Here is a 17,799-nt window from a genome sequence, read left to right on the forward strand (position 1 = left end):
GGATTTAGACTGGAGTTAGTAAAAACAGAAACCAGACCTTGATTTTTCCCCATGTGCTTTTCCCATTCCCCAGAAGTCTTATCCTGTTGCCTCTCAGCTCAGCAGAAAGACTAAAGGTGGTATTTGATCCCTCTGTGCTGAGATACCCACATAACCCACATCCCCAGTGATCTGGCATTTCATGCCTAATCCAAAATACAAAGGCTTAGTTAGACTTTAAGGATAAGTCTCCACATCTCACCATATGAGCAGCTAATATAGCACAGTCATGCACGCTGTAAAAAAACCTAAGACAGAAAGCCAGAGATTATTCATGAGTTATTCTGCAAGCAGCAGGCATGTTTTATACATCCCAAGTGTATAAGCTTCATAGCAAAACTGCTGAGCGGCTTTAAAACATTTTTCAATTAATTCCTACTAGTGGGTCACAGCTTTCTGTAGGCCAAGAACATTGCACACCAAAGAGACTGCTTGTAAACTCTACACACCTCCTGGGATACCAAGGGTTCTCTGTGGCCCCAATTGTCCATTCTCTATATACCAGGGTCCTCCATTCTCCCCTATGCCAAGGGCCCTCTGTGCCACCTTTGTTTCCCATTTTCCCCAATGTTCTTCCATTCTTCCTTCACTCTACATCCCCAAACATGGTCTCCCCCAATGACCTCCAAGCTGGGGTTGTGTGTGCTATCATTCCCTTCATCCCTCATTCATCCCTCTTCTTCCCCACACCCCCATTTTTATATTTTTTTCCTCTGCATCTTTCAGGTTGCCAACACTTTCAGTTGAATCAGGATCATGAGCAGAGCTAGGATGCGAGAATTTATGACAGAATGTGCTAATTGCAACTCCTAAGCAGTTCTTGTACCTACAGGCAATTGGAGAAATGCTTGAAGCTGCTGGCTGTGGTAAACAGATGCCTGGATGCCCATATATTCCCAGTTTCCCCCTTTCTGTGCCATATATTGATGCTAGAACATTTCCTGAAATTATGGAACTGTTTGGATGCAGCATTCAAAAGCCATGTTGTAAACAGAGCAGCAGAGAAGTGCCATTGAGTTGAGTGTTAGATTTCATTTTTCACAGCCAGTTCTCCTTATAGACAGCTCATTAATAGCATATCTAAATAATACTAACATCTGCACATGCTGCTGAGAAAGGCAGTAATTGTATTGTACTGTCTGAATACCATATATCTTGAGTGAACAAAACCTTACCGTTCTTCTGATTTTGTACAGGTTCCTTGCCAATATTTTCTGTATATTTTCCAGTACATCTGAATTCAGGCCATCCACTATTTTGACCATTCCAGCAGACTTTTGGCTGTCACTGCAAAGAAAACACATAGGTTCTTCATTAATGCTTATCACAGGAGATAAGCTGCAAAGTCCCTTAATAAAGTGGAGGTTACCATCAGCAGCTTGTTTGCCAAGGACAAAGAACAATATGGGGACTTTGGATAAGAGAACAGCAAGAACCAGTGGAAGAACAAAAATGTCTGGGGGAGATGGGATGAAAGCCTGTCATTTTAATGTTTTACCTAACTATCCAGACTTGCCATTGTTTTCTCCATAATGACTAAGTAATTGTACAGGTGCAAAACCAGCCTGTACCACACAAACAGGACAAATGTTCTTTGTTCAGGTACAATCTTAGGCAGTGATATGCACCCACACAGCACTGACAGGAGGTCTATTGCTGGGCAACTAAGTGATACTGGGCACCAACTGCATTTTCATTTATTATCTTTCTGGGTGACATCAACCCTTCCTGCGGAGACAGGAAGCAAGAAGCAGAGGAGAGGAAACTTTGCAAGGTCTCCATTTAACTCTTCCCTGAAGTGAGATGGGCTTTGGGATGCAGACTTCCAAGTCTATGGACCCAGAAGAACCACTAGTATGTTTTTTTCCCAGTGGATATTGGTCAGTCTATACTGGTATCTGGTCCCTTTGGCTGCTTACAGACATGAAGAAGAAAAAAAGTGCTTTACTTTCAGCTCAGCATGCCCCCATGCTAAGCACAGTGCATGCCCAGAAGAGACATTGCATTGGTTTGACCTGGCTTGCCAAATGTCTGTATAGATCATATGCTTCAGCAGTGCTTTTCAGCAATGTTATCTAATAGCTGACTGAATCACCAAAAAGCCCCACTGAAGCACCTGATCTATACAGAAGCTGGGGAACTGGGTCAAAGTGACATGTTTCCTCTTCCAGTTAACTGCTGGGGGGGCTCCATGTCTGTCACAGCTTTTGTCGCTGAGCACAACTGAGCTTCTTGGTCACCCCAGATGCAGGCAGCAGTGCTTTCAGATTTCATGTATGTGAGGTTACATTTGGGTCCCTTCCCCTCTCCATGCTACAGCGAACTTTATTCCTTCACCATCCCTAGTAGGCAGCAGCCCAGGCAGATGGCAAAGCCAGGCTGGTGCCTCAGCTACTTGGAATCAAATGACAAACTGAATTTTAATTGGGGAAAGGGTTTTATTATAAAGTTGATTGTATAACCATTTTGTGTCAGGGAACTGGCTAGCACTTTCATCTTTTGAGAGCCCATTCATGTAGTGTGGACAATCCAAACATGTAGGGAATGAGTTTTGTCAGGAGTTTTTTTAACCACATTTTCCATTTGAGAAAAGTTATTGTCATTTCCATGTTCCCTGAGGGCACATTTGTGTTACCAGGAAATGAGCCCCACAGAATTCCCCAGCAGGGAATCCACCTCACATTAGCTTTTCTGAATTACTATGTGTGTCATTAGAGAGGGTTAGGAACATACTTACAGCAAAGATGCATGAGATGGGGTATGAATTAACTGGCCTGCTTCCACAAGCTCAATGGCATGTTTCTTCTCCAGCTTTTCATAGAGAAGCACAATACTTGATTTGGGCTGGCTGTACTCTCGGAGTAGGAACTTCTGCAAATACTTGCTGTTGAAGTACTCAAATCTGTCCAAGAACAAATAAGACAAAGCATAGGGTTGATTCACACATTATAGACTAAATCAAAGATATACATCATAAGCTTCCACGAGCCCAAGAGAAAACACTGTTGTGCTTACACCATCATGCTCTTTGGTTTGAACAGAGTTACAGAAATTCCCTTATATCTTTACTCCAAGACTCAGACCTGGTTTTAACAGATGAACTTGTACTCCTTTAGCTACCTGTTTTCCAGCATTCAAAAGCCTGAACTAATGGTTCAGGATGCCTGTCCTGCCCAGTTTTCTCCTGAGGCACATCACAAGTATAACACTGGACACCATATTAATTCAATAGTGTAGCACATAGATTAAGTCAGTGGTGATCAACTCTGAGTGGCACAAGGCAAGCTGCAGGTCAGACTGGACCCACAAGCCAGGATCTTACCTGTATTGCCTCAGCCAAGCCCTGCATGTCCAGGTCAGACCCCCATACAGAAATCAGTCTGTGGGGCCTGGACTTCCCCACCCTGCCCTGCATGCCAGGATCAGGTCCTGTGCTGCCCTGAGCACCTGACGTAGCATTCAGGGCCACCCCTAGATTAAGTAATTTTGCTCCTCTGAATGCAATTTGTCATGTCATAAAATGCCTTCAAAGAGCCAAATCTCTCTTAAAGTCCATCTGATTCATCAGATCAAACAGACTTGAAAGAGATCAAGCCAGCAGCCTAAACAGCTTCCAGAAGCCTCTCTCAACTCAGCTCCCTCTTCTGTCTGCTTAGACAGCTCTCATCACAGTAGTTGGAGCACATCTAGGTCACATCAGTTACTGGCACTTAGGCTTGGCTATTGTTTGGCCCCATGTACATCTTTCTAGCCAACAGGAACATGCGCTACACTCAGGAGGATCCAATCCTGAATTTGTAAGTAGGCAACACTTTCAATACCCTCTCGTGGCTATTCCAAATACAGTAAATCTCCACAGGAAAAAAAAAAGTATCAGACTGTTACCCAGAATCCTTACCAGAAAGGAAGGTATATCAGTGTTTGTACAATTAAATAATTAAATTTGGTAGATTGTTAGCCGTGCACGTCAGGGTCTTTGTTTTCCTGTATAAAATCCAACTTCCCAAATGTGCACACATCTACCAGTTTGTGATTTGTCCATTGACAGCAGTTTCCAAAGGCTATTCCAAACAACTTACCTTTCCCTGCTATTTACAAGATGGACATGGAAAAGCACTGTTTTCAGATTCATGCTTCTTCACTGATCTAAACACAAGAATGACTAACAGCAGTAGCATTGACAGGGAAGAAGAGAGGTGGACAATGAAAGGGAAGGAGGAGTAAACTGAATTAAACCAGAAATGTAAAGAATATATGTATATTCAATAATATAACAGCAAATACCTGTAACATGAAGAAAAATAAATGATAAAAGGTAACAAAAAATAGATTATGTACTGTTCCTGTTCCTGCTCTTTAAAGGAGACAGGTTTTTCCTTACGGTACAGATACATTAATTGTTGTATCACTAGCATTGTTTAAGTAATGAAAATGTCCTTGTCTGCCCTTGTCCCTTTTTTTAGAGTTGAGTTTGCTTATTTCTGAATGCTGGGCTGGACATCCCATATCTTCTGCCTTTACCTTCAGCTGTCATTGTCAAACGGCTTCATGCTCCTCTACAAACCAATTAGAACAGCATCAAAAAAGAGAGAGGGAGACTTATAAAGGAATGAGAAACAAATTACTGGTAGTCCCCCAAACTCCCAAAAATCCACAAAATAGCATGTAAAGGACTGGGGCACATTCAATTTTATAAAAATGAAAGACTAATGGAAATAACCAAACTGAAAGAGATAATGCCAGAATGATCCCAACATTTCCAAGCTTAGCCATGTCTGTATGAGAAGAAGTCATGTTGGCATCTTCGTCTTTAAATTGGGGTGCGCACAAGTTCCTCTTTGACACTTTTGCTATTTAAAATCAGAATGAATTCACTCTGCTATTTTGGTGCATCATTCCAATTTTGCCCCAGCAGGATATCAAAGGCCCAGATGGTACTAGCACTTTTCTAGTGTTCCTGCTATACCTAACCAGCAGTAAGAGAATCAGCACACCCTGGAAAAAACATGGTGTCTGGAAAATGTGAGGTTCACCTCTTTCAAGCTGTACTAATGTGCTTCCTGTTATATGTAGGAGCAACTTTAACTTAAATCTGTCCAGGTAAGCATGTACACATTTGCAGAGCTAGGGCCACAATCAGCACCACAAAGGAACAAGCTGCTGAAATGATCACTGAAGCAACAAGTGCTGTGCATGGTGCTGGCATGACAACTCTTGTAAGCCTTTCATTTAAAGCATTTCAGAGTCTGCTTTGATGGGGAGGGGGAGCTAAGGGTTTTGGGATAAGGGTTTTGGGAAGAGAACAAAGGAATCCTCTTCAGTGCTGTAGCATGTGTGACATTCAGAGGAGGGAGGAGAGAATCGTCATGGAGGAAGGGGGATGGTCTGTTCTGACTTGGTGCCCAGACAAGCTGGTTACATCTTCCCTGCTTGAAAAAAGAAAGGGGAAGCTGCCCTGTCTTTGTTTGCAACTGTCATCTGCTTTATGACACATGGATGGATGAAGCTCAGCAATCCCCAGTGGAAACTTATGGAAACAGAAACCAGGCTCATTTTTTTCTACACATGTACACAGTTGTATTTTTGGCAAATCCTTACTTGTCTTTCCAGTAATACTGTCCCCAGTGTCCACATATATCTTCTATGCCAGCCAGCAAATGATCCAAGAACTAAACAGAAGAGAGGATTTTGCTATACACTGGTGTATTATTGCATACATGATGAACTCTGTTAGATTACATCAAAAACCAGCAGACAAAATGTGAGACATTTTTAGCTAGGTAACAGATCCAGTGAACAAGGACAGGAGCCATCTGTGTAATTCCCCATTCAATTATACATGCATATTCTTTGGTTCTAGAGTACAATGAGTGATTTGCTTCTTTCTTTCAGTTCTGTGAAAACAAAGAATAATCACTGAGGGACATGGATCTGTTCCTTATGATACATGCAGGATGGCCAATGGCTTCTATGTTCTGCATATTGGGGCTTGATAAACACTGAAAGCTCCTACCACCATGGTTTGAAGGCAACTTATTTCAGGAGAAAGATGCCTTTAATTCACAGCTGGTAGCTGGGGTTTCTCTTGAATAATAAATTCTCCCCTGCCCCAGAGCCAGTCCACATTTCTGTGTGAAAGATCCTGAACAGGTTTATTTACAAAGCTTAACACACATTCAAAGTCTTTGGAACTTTCCAAATTGCCTCCCTAGCTGATTGTGCTATGCTACTGTGCATTACTTCATCAGTCACCTGGACCTAAGCTCTCAGAAGAGAAATCTACTTTTGCAATTACAGATATTCTAAGTTTCCAATGTGTATGGAGTTGAGAATATGAGCATACTCTCTAAATCCAGCTTTCCTCATATTTTGACTCTCCTGAATACCACCACCCATTCAGCTACCATGATTTTAGAAATGCTATCCTAAGACTTGGTGGGGCTTTTCTGTCAAATTAACTCCTTTGAGCTAATGTGACTGAAGAAAAAACACACTCTTTTTGCCCGTCAAAACAGGTCCTTCAGAGGCGGCTTGAAAGAGGGATGTTCACGAAATGTAATGCTACAGAAATTTGCTTTCTCGTCTCTCTCCTAAGATTCTGTTTTCCATCTTTTCAGCAGTAGGAAATGCTAAGAAGATTAATTGTACTTAGTCTTTTAGGCAGAAGTTTGTTTGAGTAATAAATGTTTGACAGACACCTGCCCTGCCATGTAGGAATAAATGAAATAGGTGAATTATTTACCCATTGAGTCTCAGCAGATGTCCATTTCTGGCCCATCTTTACATCTTATATATTTAAATCAGGATGGATCAGAACCACAAATCATTGACACGACACTCTTTCTTATTGTTATATTTGTACTGTACCAGCAGTGTGTTTATGATAGGCCCAGGAAATGTCTACACTGCTAATCCAGAGAGAACGCCATGCTAATGTCTCAGGAATGGACAATCTATTTTATGAGTGTCAATTAAAAGAGCTTAGCAATATGAAGGGTGAGAGGAAATATGATTAATTCCTCTTTGTAAACACGTTCGTAGGGTAAATATCAGGGAGGAGGAAGAGTTATTTATATTAACAATATTGGCACAAGATCAAACCGATTCAAACATATCACAAACAAAAGCATACTGGAAATTAAAAGAGGAGTGAAGCTTGGAATGGTGCTTGCATTGGCAGCAAGGAACATGAATTGCTTCAAGGTGGAGCCTGACAAGTTTATGAAGGGGATTACAGGGTCAAATAGAGTTGTTCTTAAACTAGTAATCAGCAGTGGCATAACAAACAGGGTTTGCGCCCTGGGCATACCATGCAGGAGAGTGGGGAGTCAGGGCAGTGGGGCGGAATGGGTCTAAGAGCCAGGGAGGGAGGTGAACATGGGTTTGAAGAGCTTGGCTTGGGGAGGAAGTGTCATGCAAAAATCTTACCTAAAACAGTCCCTGGCCTCTGCTATCACTGTGTGCTCTGCCCACTCTGGTTCTTGCTCTTAAAGCAGTAGCACTGTAATGTCTGTGCACCAGCTGTTGCTTCAAGAGAAATGCTGTAGAGTAGGGCTGTGTGAAGCTGCAGTCCCTGATACGATTCAGTGGAGATTCGACCTGATTCATTGCCTGAATCTCTGAATCCAAATCGAATCAGAGAACCCTTTAATCTCTCCAAATCAGAACCCTCAGAGAGAATCAGAGAGATTTGGAAAGATTTGGAGATTTGGACATAGACACAGGTTTAAATGTTTTTTCTACAGATCTTGAGGTAACAAGGGCTTGTGAATGCTGCAATATTGGGGTGCATGGAGTGTCCCACAGGAGCATGGGGGGCTCCCCAGTGCACTGGGGACCAGAAGTACTTTCAGTCCACTTCTGGCCCCCCCAGGGAGCATGCTGGGGGGCCGCCACGCATCCACCTATCTCAGCGACCAGTACCTCCTGGGTTCAGGGAGCACCCAGGGTCCCCCTGTGGCTGATCACTGAGCCAAGGGGATGTGGGCATCACCCTGCGTGCTCCCTGGCAGACCCAGAAATGGACTGGAAGTACTTCCAGTCCACTTCCAGGTTTGCCACCAAGCACATAGAGGGCCCCTTGCACTCCTGTGGGATGCTCTATGCGCCCCAGCATCGCAGTGCTCTCAAGCCACGCTGGTACCTTGAGGTATGTAGAAAAAACATTTAAAGCTATGCGTGTGTCTGAATCACTGATTCTCCAAATTAGCATCAAATCCTCAGATTTGGATTCAGCCAAATCAAATCAGGGACAGTGATCCAAATCAACAAATCGAATCACTGTCCCTGATTCAGGCCGAATCTGAATTGAATAGGACCCATTTTGCACACCCCTACTGTAGAGTTGTTCTTGCTGAAGGCGCACAGACTCCACAGGGATGGGGGACAATTTTGATGCTCTCCCAGTTGGCTAATGTCCCTCTCACTCACCCCTAGTTATACTATCCTGATAATCAGCACAAATTATATGTGAATTCAAGTGTCTGGTATCTCCAGGATTAGGCTAAAAAAGGCAACTATATCTCATTGCCTGTAGGGGGGAGAAAGTAATGCATTATTCTGGGATTAAGTTTTTTTTCATTGTCCTCCAAAAGCCTTGGACACTAGCTACAGCTAAATGCGGGAGTGTGGCTGGTCAGTGCTTTTCAACCAGTGTGCCATGGCACACCAGTGAGCTGTGAAGAGCTCCCTATGGCCCAAGAATTTTGGAATAATGAGAAGAAAGTTCTCCAGCCATCTAGCACTAATGAATAAGCCACGCTGATGTGATATTCACAGAAGACTTGCACATGTGTTGGCTGTAGAGGAGAGAGAGAACCCAACGAGCAGAAGAAAGTTCATCTACTGCGCATGTGTTGGCTGCGGGGGATGAGCAGTTCATGAGCCTTTGAACAGCTGTGCCACAGAATTTTGTTGCAGCAATGAGTTACAATGAGCTCATAACTATGGGGATGGGGAATCCGTTAACAGGTATGCCACGGAAAATGTTTACTAATGTACGCGAGCCTTGGGATGGAAAAGGTTGGGAAACACTGTGCTAGCGCTTCTAAGGGTATTTAAAAAATGTTCAATGCACAGAGATCACCAGTCCATCACAGTAGCAGACTGGCATAGCTACTTATGTTGATGGGTATCTACAGTGGGCCCATTTCCATTCTATCCTTGGCAAAAGTTCTGGTTACGTGAGCGCTGCAAAATTAGCCCATTATTTGTGATACTATGAATGCAAATATTTAGTTTAAAAATCCTAGGCCATATTTTTCAGTTAGAATGGGAACAAGGGATCTCAGACTGCACATTACAATTATCCCCACTAAAGAAATAAATTAAAGGAAGAAAACTGCCTCTGGATTCCTGAGTGTTTGCTCTCTAACTACCTGCATTGTTACCTTGTCTGCTTAACTTAATTGGTCCACAGCAGTTTTCAGCTAACATTACCCAATAAACACATCTTCAGTAATGATTTACTATTCACACACTAACAAAAGAAGAAAAGTATTTCCTGTTTGCTATAGGAAAAAACCTCTTCAGCCTATTCAACTATTTCATTAACCTTAGACAAAGCCCCGTAATACATACTAATTGTGAGGACGTCAAGCATTTGCTCATCCTACCAGCGCTCTCAGACCTAACACCTTTATTTTTGTTAGTTAAAAAGAGAACAGAAATATTCCCTAGAAATTAGCACTCAGTTGAAAAATGCTTTACCATTAAAAACATTCTATTTATAACCCATATTTTACCCTTAACAAAATGTTTCAAAAGACTCCATCTGTTTTAAAACTGCACTGCCACAATACCAACTATTGCTACAAGAACCGGAAGTGATGAAAGACAAAACTAAACCTTTCCAGTTTGCTTCCTTCTTGTGTTTGGTGGCCCTTGAGTGTAACTGTACAATCACCTTAGCTGTTTCCTCTGCACAATCAGTTTCCCTTTTGTTTAATGTGTGCTTGTAAGCCCTAAAAATTGGCAATGGGAATCAGAAACTAGCATTACTATCAATGTCCAATTAAATGTTTTGAAGTCCTACTTGTCTTGATATGTAAAGTGCAGTAGGCTAGACAGTGACCCAAGCACTGGTCCCTCTGCACTGCACTGGTATAAATCTGTCTTGAAGCTTACCCTTGGCAAGCTGGTATCCCCACTTGGCACAGTGAAGGTAACCAGCTCTGTCCCTTCTGCCTGGTACTCAGGGCATAACAGCATATCAGAGGTGCAAAGGAGTTTCCCCATGCCACCCTGAATTCCACTTATCTCTACCTGTCATAATAGCAAACTGGAGGTGGTTATAAGCCTTGGGAAATGAGAGCAGTCTAAAGGCTGTGTCCATGTAAACACCACCTTAACCTCCCACAGTTACCCACAGCTGTATTCAGTCGAAAAGTGGTCCAACTGAGGATCTAACCCAGCATGTCCCGCAGGCAGTGTGGTGCAGCACATAAAGTCACAGTCCTGCAAACGTGAAGTCAGGAGTTCTATTACTGAATTTGGCATTGACCTACTCCATGACCTTGAGCAAATCACTTTGCCTTCCTGTCCTGTTCAAGTGACTGTTTAAAAGTGATTTCTATCTGTAGTTCTAAGGCTTTCAGCTACTGCATTTGACATCACATCTGATCTGCTAAAGCTGATAGACACTAAAAAGTTTTCCAATTACATCAAGGCTATATAGGTCACCATAGAAATGAATGATATTTTGACTTGGAGAGGAAGTGAGCCAAGGTAACTACATTAATTTAGTTTAGAGCCCTGTACCAGTGTGTTAGGGAAACCAAACCTTGCTTTTCATGTCTGATAATCCTTGCAATTCAACACAACAAAAATTAACATCCAATTAACTTTAACTAAGTATTTATAGACCTGTCTTCCTCCAGATGCATATGTTTGTGGCCTCAGCCCCACTTAACACAGGGGCAGGACATAGAAGACCACTGCAGAGCAGGCCTTCTTTGTGTCAGTTTATCCTTATCCCCAGGACTAGGTTTGATTGTTTTTACTTGTGGAGCTTGCATAAAGTGGGAGATTTTTCATTGACTTCAATGCACTTTGTGTCTTGGCCATGGATAAGCGTAGTCAAATTGCATTGCTAGATGAGCAGGCCTCCTGGCACAGAGAATCAGGATGCTTGGGCTATGTTTCCAGAGTTGAGCTACTTACCCGCATGTGAATCTGTTCTCCAACAGTGGGGGCACTTTCTCTTTTCCTCTTGACATCTAATAATTCCACAAGGGGACGGATGGTCATTCCCTGCAGCATAATAACACACAACAGAGAAATCAGAATCTCTTCATGTCAAATCAGTAGGTTTTGTAGTTCTACATCTTTCTCCGCACAGAATCATGGGTGTCAATGCTGAAAGAGTGGAACGACGCAGTTTTTGCTGCACTGAGTATGGACTTGTTTCCAGGGCGAGTAGTCCCTCTTTCAGCCAGTCTCTGCTAAGCATTCTTTCATCAGAAAAGGAAGCTATGAAAAGACAATGACAATTTAACAACTCTGTTTCCCACTTATCATCCACATTCTCTATTTGGTAACAGACAAGTCATGTTAATAACTGAGTCAAATGGGAGGTCAAATATTTGTGGATCTTAAGCCCAAAGGGACCATTATAATCACTCAGCCTGACCACCTGCATAGCAGAGGTGACAGATACTCAACTGGCAGTTTCTGCATTAAGCCTATAACTTTTGTTTTATAGAAGGAGCTTATATTTAAAGATATTAATTGATGATGATATGCAGCACCCTGCAGAAGGTACTTGGTACCCTGCTGAGTACAGTTCAAGATTTTCCTAAAGTGAAGCAGATCCTCTGTTTCTTAATTTCTAGTTTAGAATACCATACATTAGAGCTCATTACCCAGAGAGTCTGATTTTTCTGCCAGTACAGTAAGCTGATTAATCAATGTAACCAACTGGTAAAAGGTGGGAAAAGTTTTTTGTCTGCCTCCTGACTAAGATAAGTTTGAAGGTGATGCTCTGATGGTAATATATTCTATTTTTTTAAACCTGACACTTTATTAAATGACTTTTCTAAGAGAAGTTCACAGCAGAAATGCTACAATAGCTGGTGTTCATGGCTCTTAAGTGTCACAGGAGTTGGCACAGAGGACAACTGAACAATCTTTTTAATTGTGAGACAATTAATGTTTCATTTTAATTACTAATATCAGTACAGAATTCATCAACATACAATGTAAATAATATCAATTTTACAAATTTAGAAATGACACATGTTGCAAATTAGGTGGCGCCTATGTAATTTGGACTCTTGTCTTTCCCTAGATAATCAGATGGGCTTGTTTTCATTTTAAAGTGACAGTCTGGAGTTTTGTGACCAGGACTCTTAACTTCGCACGCACGCGCATGTGCACACACATACACACACACACACAGGAAGAGAGAGAGAGAGAGAGAGATTTCATTGGCTTTCATCCTGAGCCTTGTTTTAGGTAAGGGGTTCCTTTGGATTTATACAGGGGTGGAAAAACTCCTGCACCCTCTGGCCACAACTTTCCAGCTTGAGGCTTTAATTGAGGCTGTAATTTGACCCATGTGTATAATGCATTACTGGTGTTGATCCAGTAGCTAGTGAACAAGTATCTACAGTTCACACACACAAACACCCACACAAAAAAACCTTTACAATTGTTATCTTTGTTAGCAGTTTCACCGGGGAGGTCACGGTCTGAATAGGCAAAGAGATTGAACTATAAATGGAGAACATGGCATTTAGTTTTTAAATTACATTGAAAAAGAGAACAATGAAACTCTTTGGAGGCATTCAAGACAAACCAAAGTCTTTTGAGGACTTATGGGTGAAATGCCATACATCCAGGCCAGTCTGGATGCTGTTAGAATGTGTCAATTGCTTAATAAACTTTCACAAAACTATTGATTGATCTAGCTCTGTCATGTAGGACTGGTGAGAATACTTATGTAATACGTCAACAATGACCAAAATAAACTGGGTTATATAATGCATAGATATAAACATGTAGGGATAAGCCTAATTGCTTACATACTTGGTCATTTTTGTGCCCAATACAAGCACTGCCAGATAGATGCTGGGACTTCCAAGAGAACAAAGTAGGTCTGTGCTCTTGCAGCTGTTTGCATATTCCTACACCCCTAAGTACCTGCATAAGGGTCAAGGACAGTCTGCCCTACAGTTAGCTTGTTTTCACTCAGACAAGCTCTCCTCAGGTCAAAATCTGTTCTACTCTTAGCAAAAAATCATTGTTCCACACAACATATAAAAAAGCAGCAACAATAAGAGCTGGACACTAATATGGGGCAAATCCTTTGTTTCTTCTCATTTACTTCATAGGTAAAAATGTACCATGAAGAATGCGTGGATACTGAAGTAATTAGAAATATTCCCTTTGGCTTTCCAATGGCTGATTTTTAAAGCCTTCCTTCAATATTTGTATCTATTATTTTGATATGCCTTTTCTGTGTCAAAGCATGTCATGCAATTCTTTTTAAGCAAGTTTAAATATTTCTGGCTCTGGAGGCTGCGCTGGCTACATGATGCAATAGGTATCCAGAATGTGAATCAAGCTAGTCTTTAAAAACATTAAGTTTCCACTGAATAACTCAAGGTCACAGGGTCATTCTTCTGACACACATCCACAAGGAATTCTGTTTAACTCTCACCCTTTCGCATGGAGATGACATCACTGTTTGAGCCCCGAGGTTACACAAAAGCCCTTTCGCAGTCCTGAGAATTATTTTACGAAGCACCCATGCAATGGAAGCGCTGCCTTAGAACAACCTTTGTCTGAGACTCAGAGGGCTCTGCATGAGCGGACCTGCCGAGTGACCGGATCTTTTCAATTTCTGACCCACATTTGCATCTTAAAACTTGTCAACCTGCAAGTAACTACCCTTTCCCCACCACTAGCTATGCTCATGCCAATCAGCCTGCCACAGAGAACTGAAAATGATGCTTTTCAGCAGAAGTACAAATCCAACTGCCTGTAAGACTCATTCCTAGGGCCAGGCCCAATGGCATATCCTACTCATAACTGTATTTGCTCAGCTTGTAGTTCATAACATGAGGAAGTAAAGAAGTTCTTTTGTGTGGGGCTAATTGTAAAAATAAAGCATGTGAGTGTGAATCATTATGCCTGTGCACAGACTAATTTGAAGGCAGTGGGCTGCAGAGTCCTGTAGGAAATAAGTGAAGTGAAAGCAATTCTCTCCCCCAGAATGTGGACCAGGCATGAGGCCCTGTGGCTGTAGCCTCAAAACTTCACAGGCCCCAGCAGCTGTAGCACACACAAATGGGAGGTGGTGAAGGGGAGAAGGACAGATACTGGATCACTGAATGGATCTCATGCATTTGGATGCAAAAAAATCTCTGGAAGCTGCTCTAATTAGAGCCATCCTTTATACAGGCTTTGAATCTTGCCCAGTCTACATCCACATTATAGAAGTGGACCACATCTACGGAGTTAATTGGCTCAGACATCTCTGCTCATAGACCTGGGAGAAGTCAGGCACATTTGGACAATTCTATATTCTTATAGTAAACAAGAATATCAGCCTTTATTTCACACAAGCATTTGTCTATATAGAAAAGGCCTGCCCCTAACCCCGAACCTTTATAAAAACCTTTATAAAAACAGGTCAGGTTTAGGAGGCTTAAGTCTTGGTAATTCCTTAAGCAGACAACCCCTAATTTGTACCACTAACTCTACTTCAGGCTGTGATCTGACATACCTAGTTTCAAGAGAAGCTAAATAAGTGTACACATTTCAGAGAAGGCTGAAAACAGGTTTAAACAGTAATCCAGTTGCAATTATTAACTTGCTATAGGTGCAGCATAGTGCTAGCAGAAGGCTGAGAGAATCAGGTCCAAAATCTTTTAGCAACCTAGAAGCTTCAAGGAATATTATCCACTAGATGGCACCGTAATGCCAAGCCATGCTCTTCCTGCACATTCTTTTTGGGGCATGTACTTTCCACAAGCAAAATAGGTTTTGGAAATCTCAGCCTGAACTAAAATGAAGAGGGAACGTATCAGAAGGGGACTTAGGAATGTCAATTACTCTTTTATCCCCTCTGAAATACTGAATGGATTCATTTTGGAGGAGGGTTTAACTTGAGTTCTATTTTACACTGTAAATATGCACACAGTAGGACACCAGGGGCATTTTCAGTGCGTGTTTTTACACGTAGTCCAAGGGTGGGAGAGGAGCACTTTAATTAGAGTGTCTCTCAGAGCTGCTCTAATTAAAGTGCCTGCAGTATCTCATGTAACAGTATCCCTGCATTTCAAAATGGCAACAGAGGTGCTTTAACTAAAGCTATTCAAACAAGCTTTAGTTAAAGCACTTCCACTACCATTTTGAAGCATGGAGACACTACTACATGAGACGCAGAGGCTGACTGGAGCATGCTAATTAGCATACTCCAGCAGATTCAACTGATTGAGTAATTACAGTGCATCAGAGAAGCCTTCCAGCATGTCTACAGGCACTCCAGATGTCTTCAAACTTCTTGGTCTGATAGCAAAGTCAAGATCTGTTTTTTTGCTTTGGTTTTTATTCTGTTTTATGTAAAATATGTAGAGGCCTCACTTTAAAAGGGGAAGCTACTCTACCTGCTCACCCATCACATTTTAGCCACTGCTCCTATAAACAGAAATGCACTAATGCAAGATGGGGCACATTAGCAGGGAGACACAAGTGTAGGCTCCCTAGTTTTATTCTTGAATATATTCCAGGACTTGAGGGCTCGGACAGTAAAGAAATTTTTCCTTATGTCTAGCCTAAAATAGTCTTCCAGGAGTTTGTGGCTGTTGGACTTTGTCATCCCTTGGGGCACTCTGGTGAACAGGCATTCCCCTACATCCTGATGTACACCCCTTATGTACTTATAGGCTGCCACCAAGTCACCCCTGAGCCTGCACTTCTGCAGGCTAAAGAGTCTCATGGCTTGCAGCCTCTCGTCATAAGATTTTGCTCTTTTGCTCTCAGATCATGCGCATGGATCTCCTCTGGACTCTTTCAAGCTTCTCCACGTCCTTTCTGAATTGTGGAGCCCAGGATTGGATGTAGTACTCCAACTGCGGCCTCACCAAGGCCATGTACAGTGGGAGGATGACATCCTGGGTCTTGCTTGAGATGCATCGGTAGATGCAAGCCAGAGTTTTGTTCGCTTTGCTGGCTGCAGTAAATGCAGGGGACTGGACTTGATCACCTGTGAAGCCCTTTCTGGTCCTTTATTCCTATATTAAATTCTTGTTCCCATTTAACTTCACACCCAATCTAAAAACTGTCAGTCATTTATCTGAAATAAAACACTGTCACGAACCAGGTAATAATTACACTGACATAGGTATTCTAACATATTGATAGTAGTTTTACCTGTACAAACACAGTGAAGAGAATGATGACAGTTGTTGCTGCAATGAAGAGCTTTTTTCTAGGAAAGTCAGGGAGCAAGAAAACCAGAGAGAAACATATTGCACCTCTGAGACCTCCGTACGCTATAATAAATTGGTCCTTGCTAGTAACAGTGTTCACATGTAATCTGTTCACAAAAAAAGTCAACACAAGAACCCCTAAAAAGCAGGAAACAAAAAGGGAAATTAGTAAACAGAAAGAAACAACCACAATCATCATGGTAGGAAGTATTTTTGGGCACATAGTTATTCCAATGGGAACTTATAAATCAGTCCAAACTGTGCAGAGAAGAATTCATCAAAATATTATATATACCCCATCCATCACTGCAAGGGGATTCCTTCACTGCTCTGAGTCACTGAACTGATGTTCATTGTGTCTTGTATGGGTCCCAGTATAACTAAAAAGCTGGACTCAATTACTCCCAATTTGGAAGAGACAGGAAGTAGAAGCGATTGGCCACCATTTAATGGGCATGACATAACAATAAGATTTTAAACATCTAACACTATAGTAATTTCTCTATTGGCCACTCTAAATCTTGTATATTGTTCCAACCTATTCTAGAAACTGGGGTTTTGTAGAAACTACGAAGTTAAACTACAAAGGCAAGCTGACTATGTGGTTTATGTTCATTACAAGTTCCCCTGAATTGCTTTAGCTTTAAACTATAGTTAAGGCACTCTAAATGTTCCATATGTTTTCTAACTTCGTTAACTTTGTTGTATATTCTAAAGTCCTTAATTCATAAAGATTTATATAGTGTGAACTTTAGGCTGTGGAAGATGTCACAGAAATCAGTGCTATTTATAATTATTTGCAAAGAAACAAGCTAAAAAGTGAAGTAGATCAAATCATGGAGCCATTAATATTACAATATCCCCTTCACAAATACTGTGCAAGAAATGTGTATGTGTATCTTAATTTCTAAGGTTTGAAATGCCTGATATCATTAAGTCAGGCATTACTCAAGTGAAGCCAACCAAACTTCTATAAACGGGATCAAAAACAGGCTCTTAAAGTTTGAAATGGTGACTCTAATTAATTAATAACAATTCAGAACATAGGCATTTCCTTTCTCAAAGATTAATGGCTTCTTTGAGAACTGATGACATAAGAATGTCATTGACTTCTGCTGGTAATTTAACTAGACCAATATTATTACTTTTTAATGCTTTTTTAAATGGTGTTTTAAACCCCTAAACCAACTTATTTGTTATATAATAAGCTTTAGAAACCATGCATATGCAATACCTATCCAGACACCTACACCCTTTTTACAACTAAGAATAATGAATTCCCATCACACAGAAAAACAGCTTAAAAAAGAAATCTTGGGGTCTT

General features: G+C 41.5%; 1 protein-coding gene across 1 annotated transcript in view; it reads right to left on the minus strand.

Moving 5' to 3' along the window:
- LOC109310852 (sodium/hydrogen exchanger 2-like) overlaps nt 1-17,799 on the minus strand; it is a 61,590-nt gene that overhangs the window by 14,297 nt on the left and 29,494 nt on the right. The window contains exons 5-9 of the mRNA XM_019536183.1: nt 16,417-16,613; nt 11,200-11,289; nt 5,638-5,708; nt 2,777-2,941; nt 1,215-1,326 (exon numbers count right to left, since the gene is read on the minus strand). Of these exons, the coding sequence (XP_019391728.1) occupies nt 1,215-1,326; nt 2,777-2,941; nt 5,638-5,708; nt 11,200-11,289; nt 16,417-16,613 (635 nt within the window). The remainder of the gene's footprint in view (nt 1-1,214; nt 1,327-2,776; nt 2,942-5,637; nt 5,709-11,199; nt 11,290-16,416; nt 16,614-17,799) is intronic.

Source organism: Crocodylus porosus, unplaced genomic scaffold (assembly GCF_001723895.1).
Source record: "Crocodylus porosus isolate Cpor-Errol unplaced genomic scaffold, CroPor_comp1, whole genome shotgun sequence".
Lineage (NCBI taxonomy): Eukaryota > Metazoa > Chordata > Crocodylia > Crocodylidae > Crocodylus > Crocodylus porosus.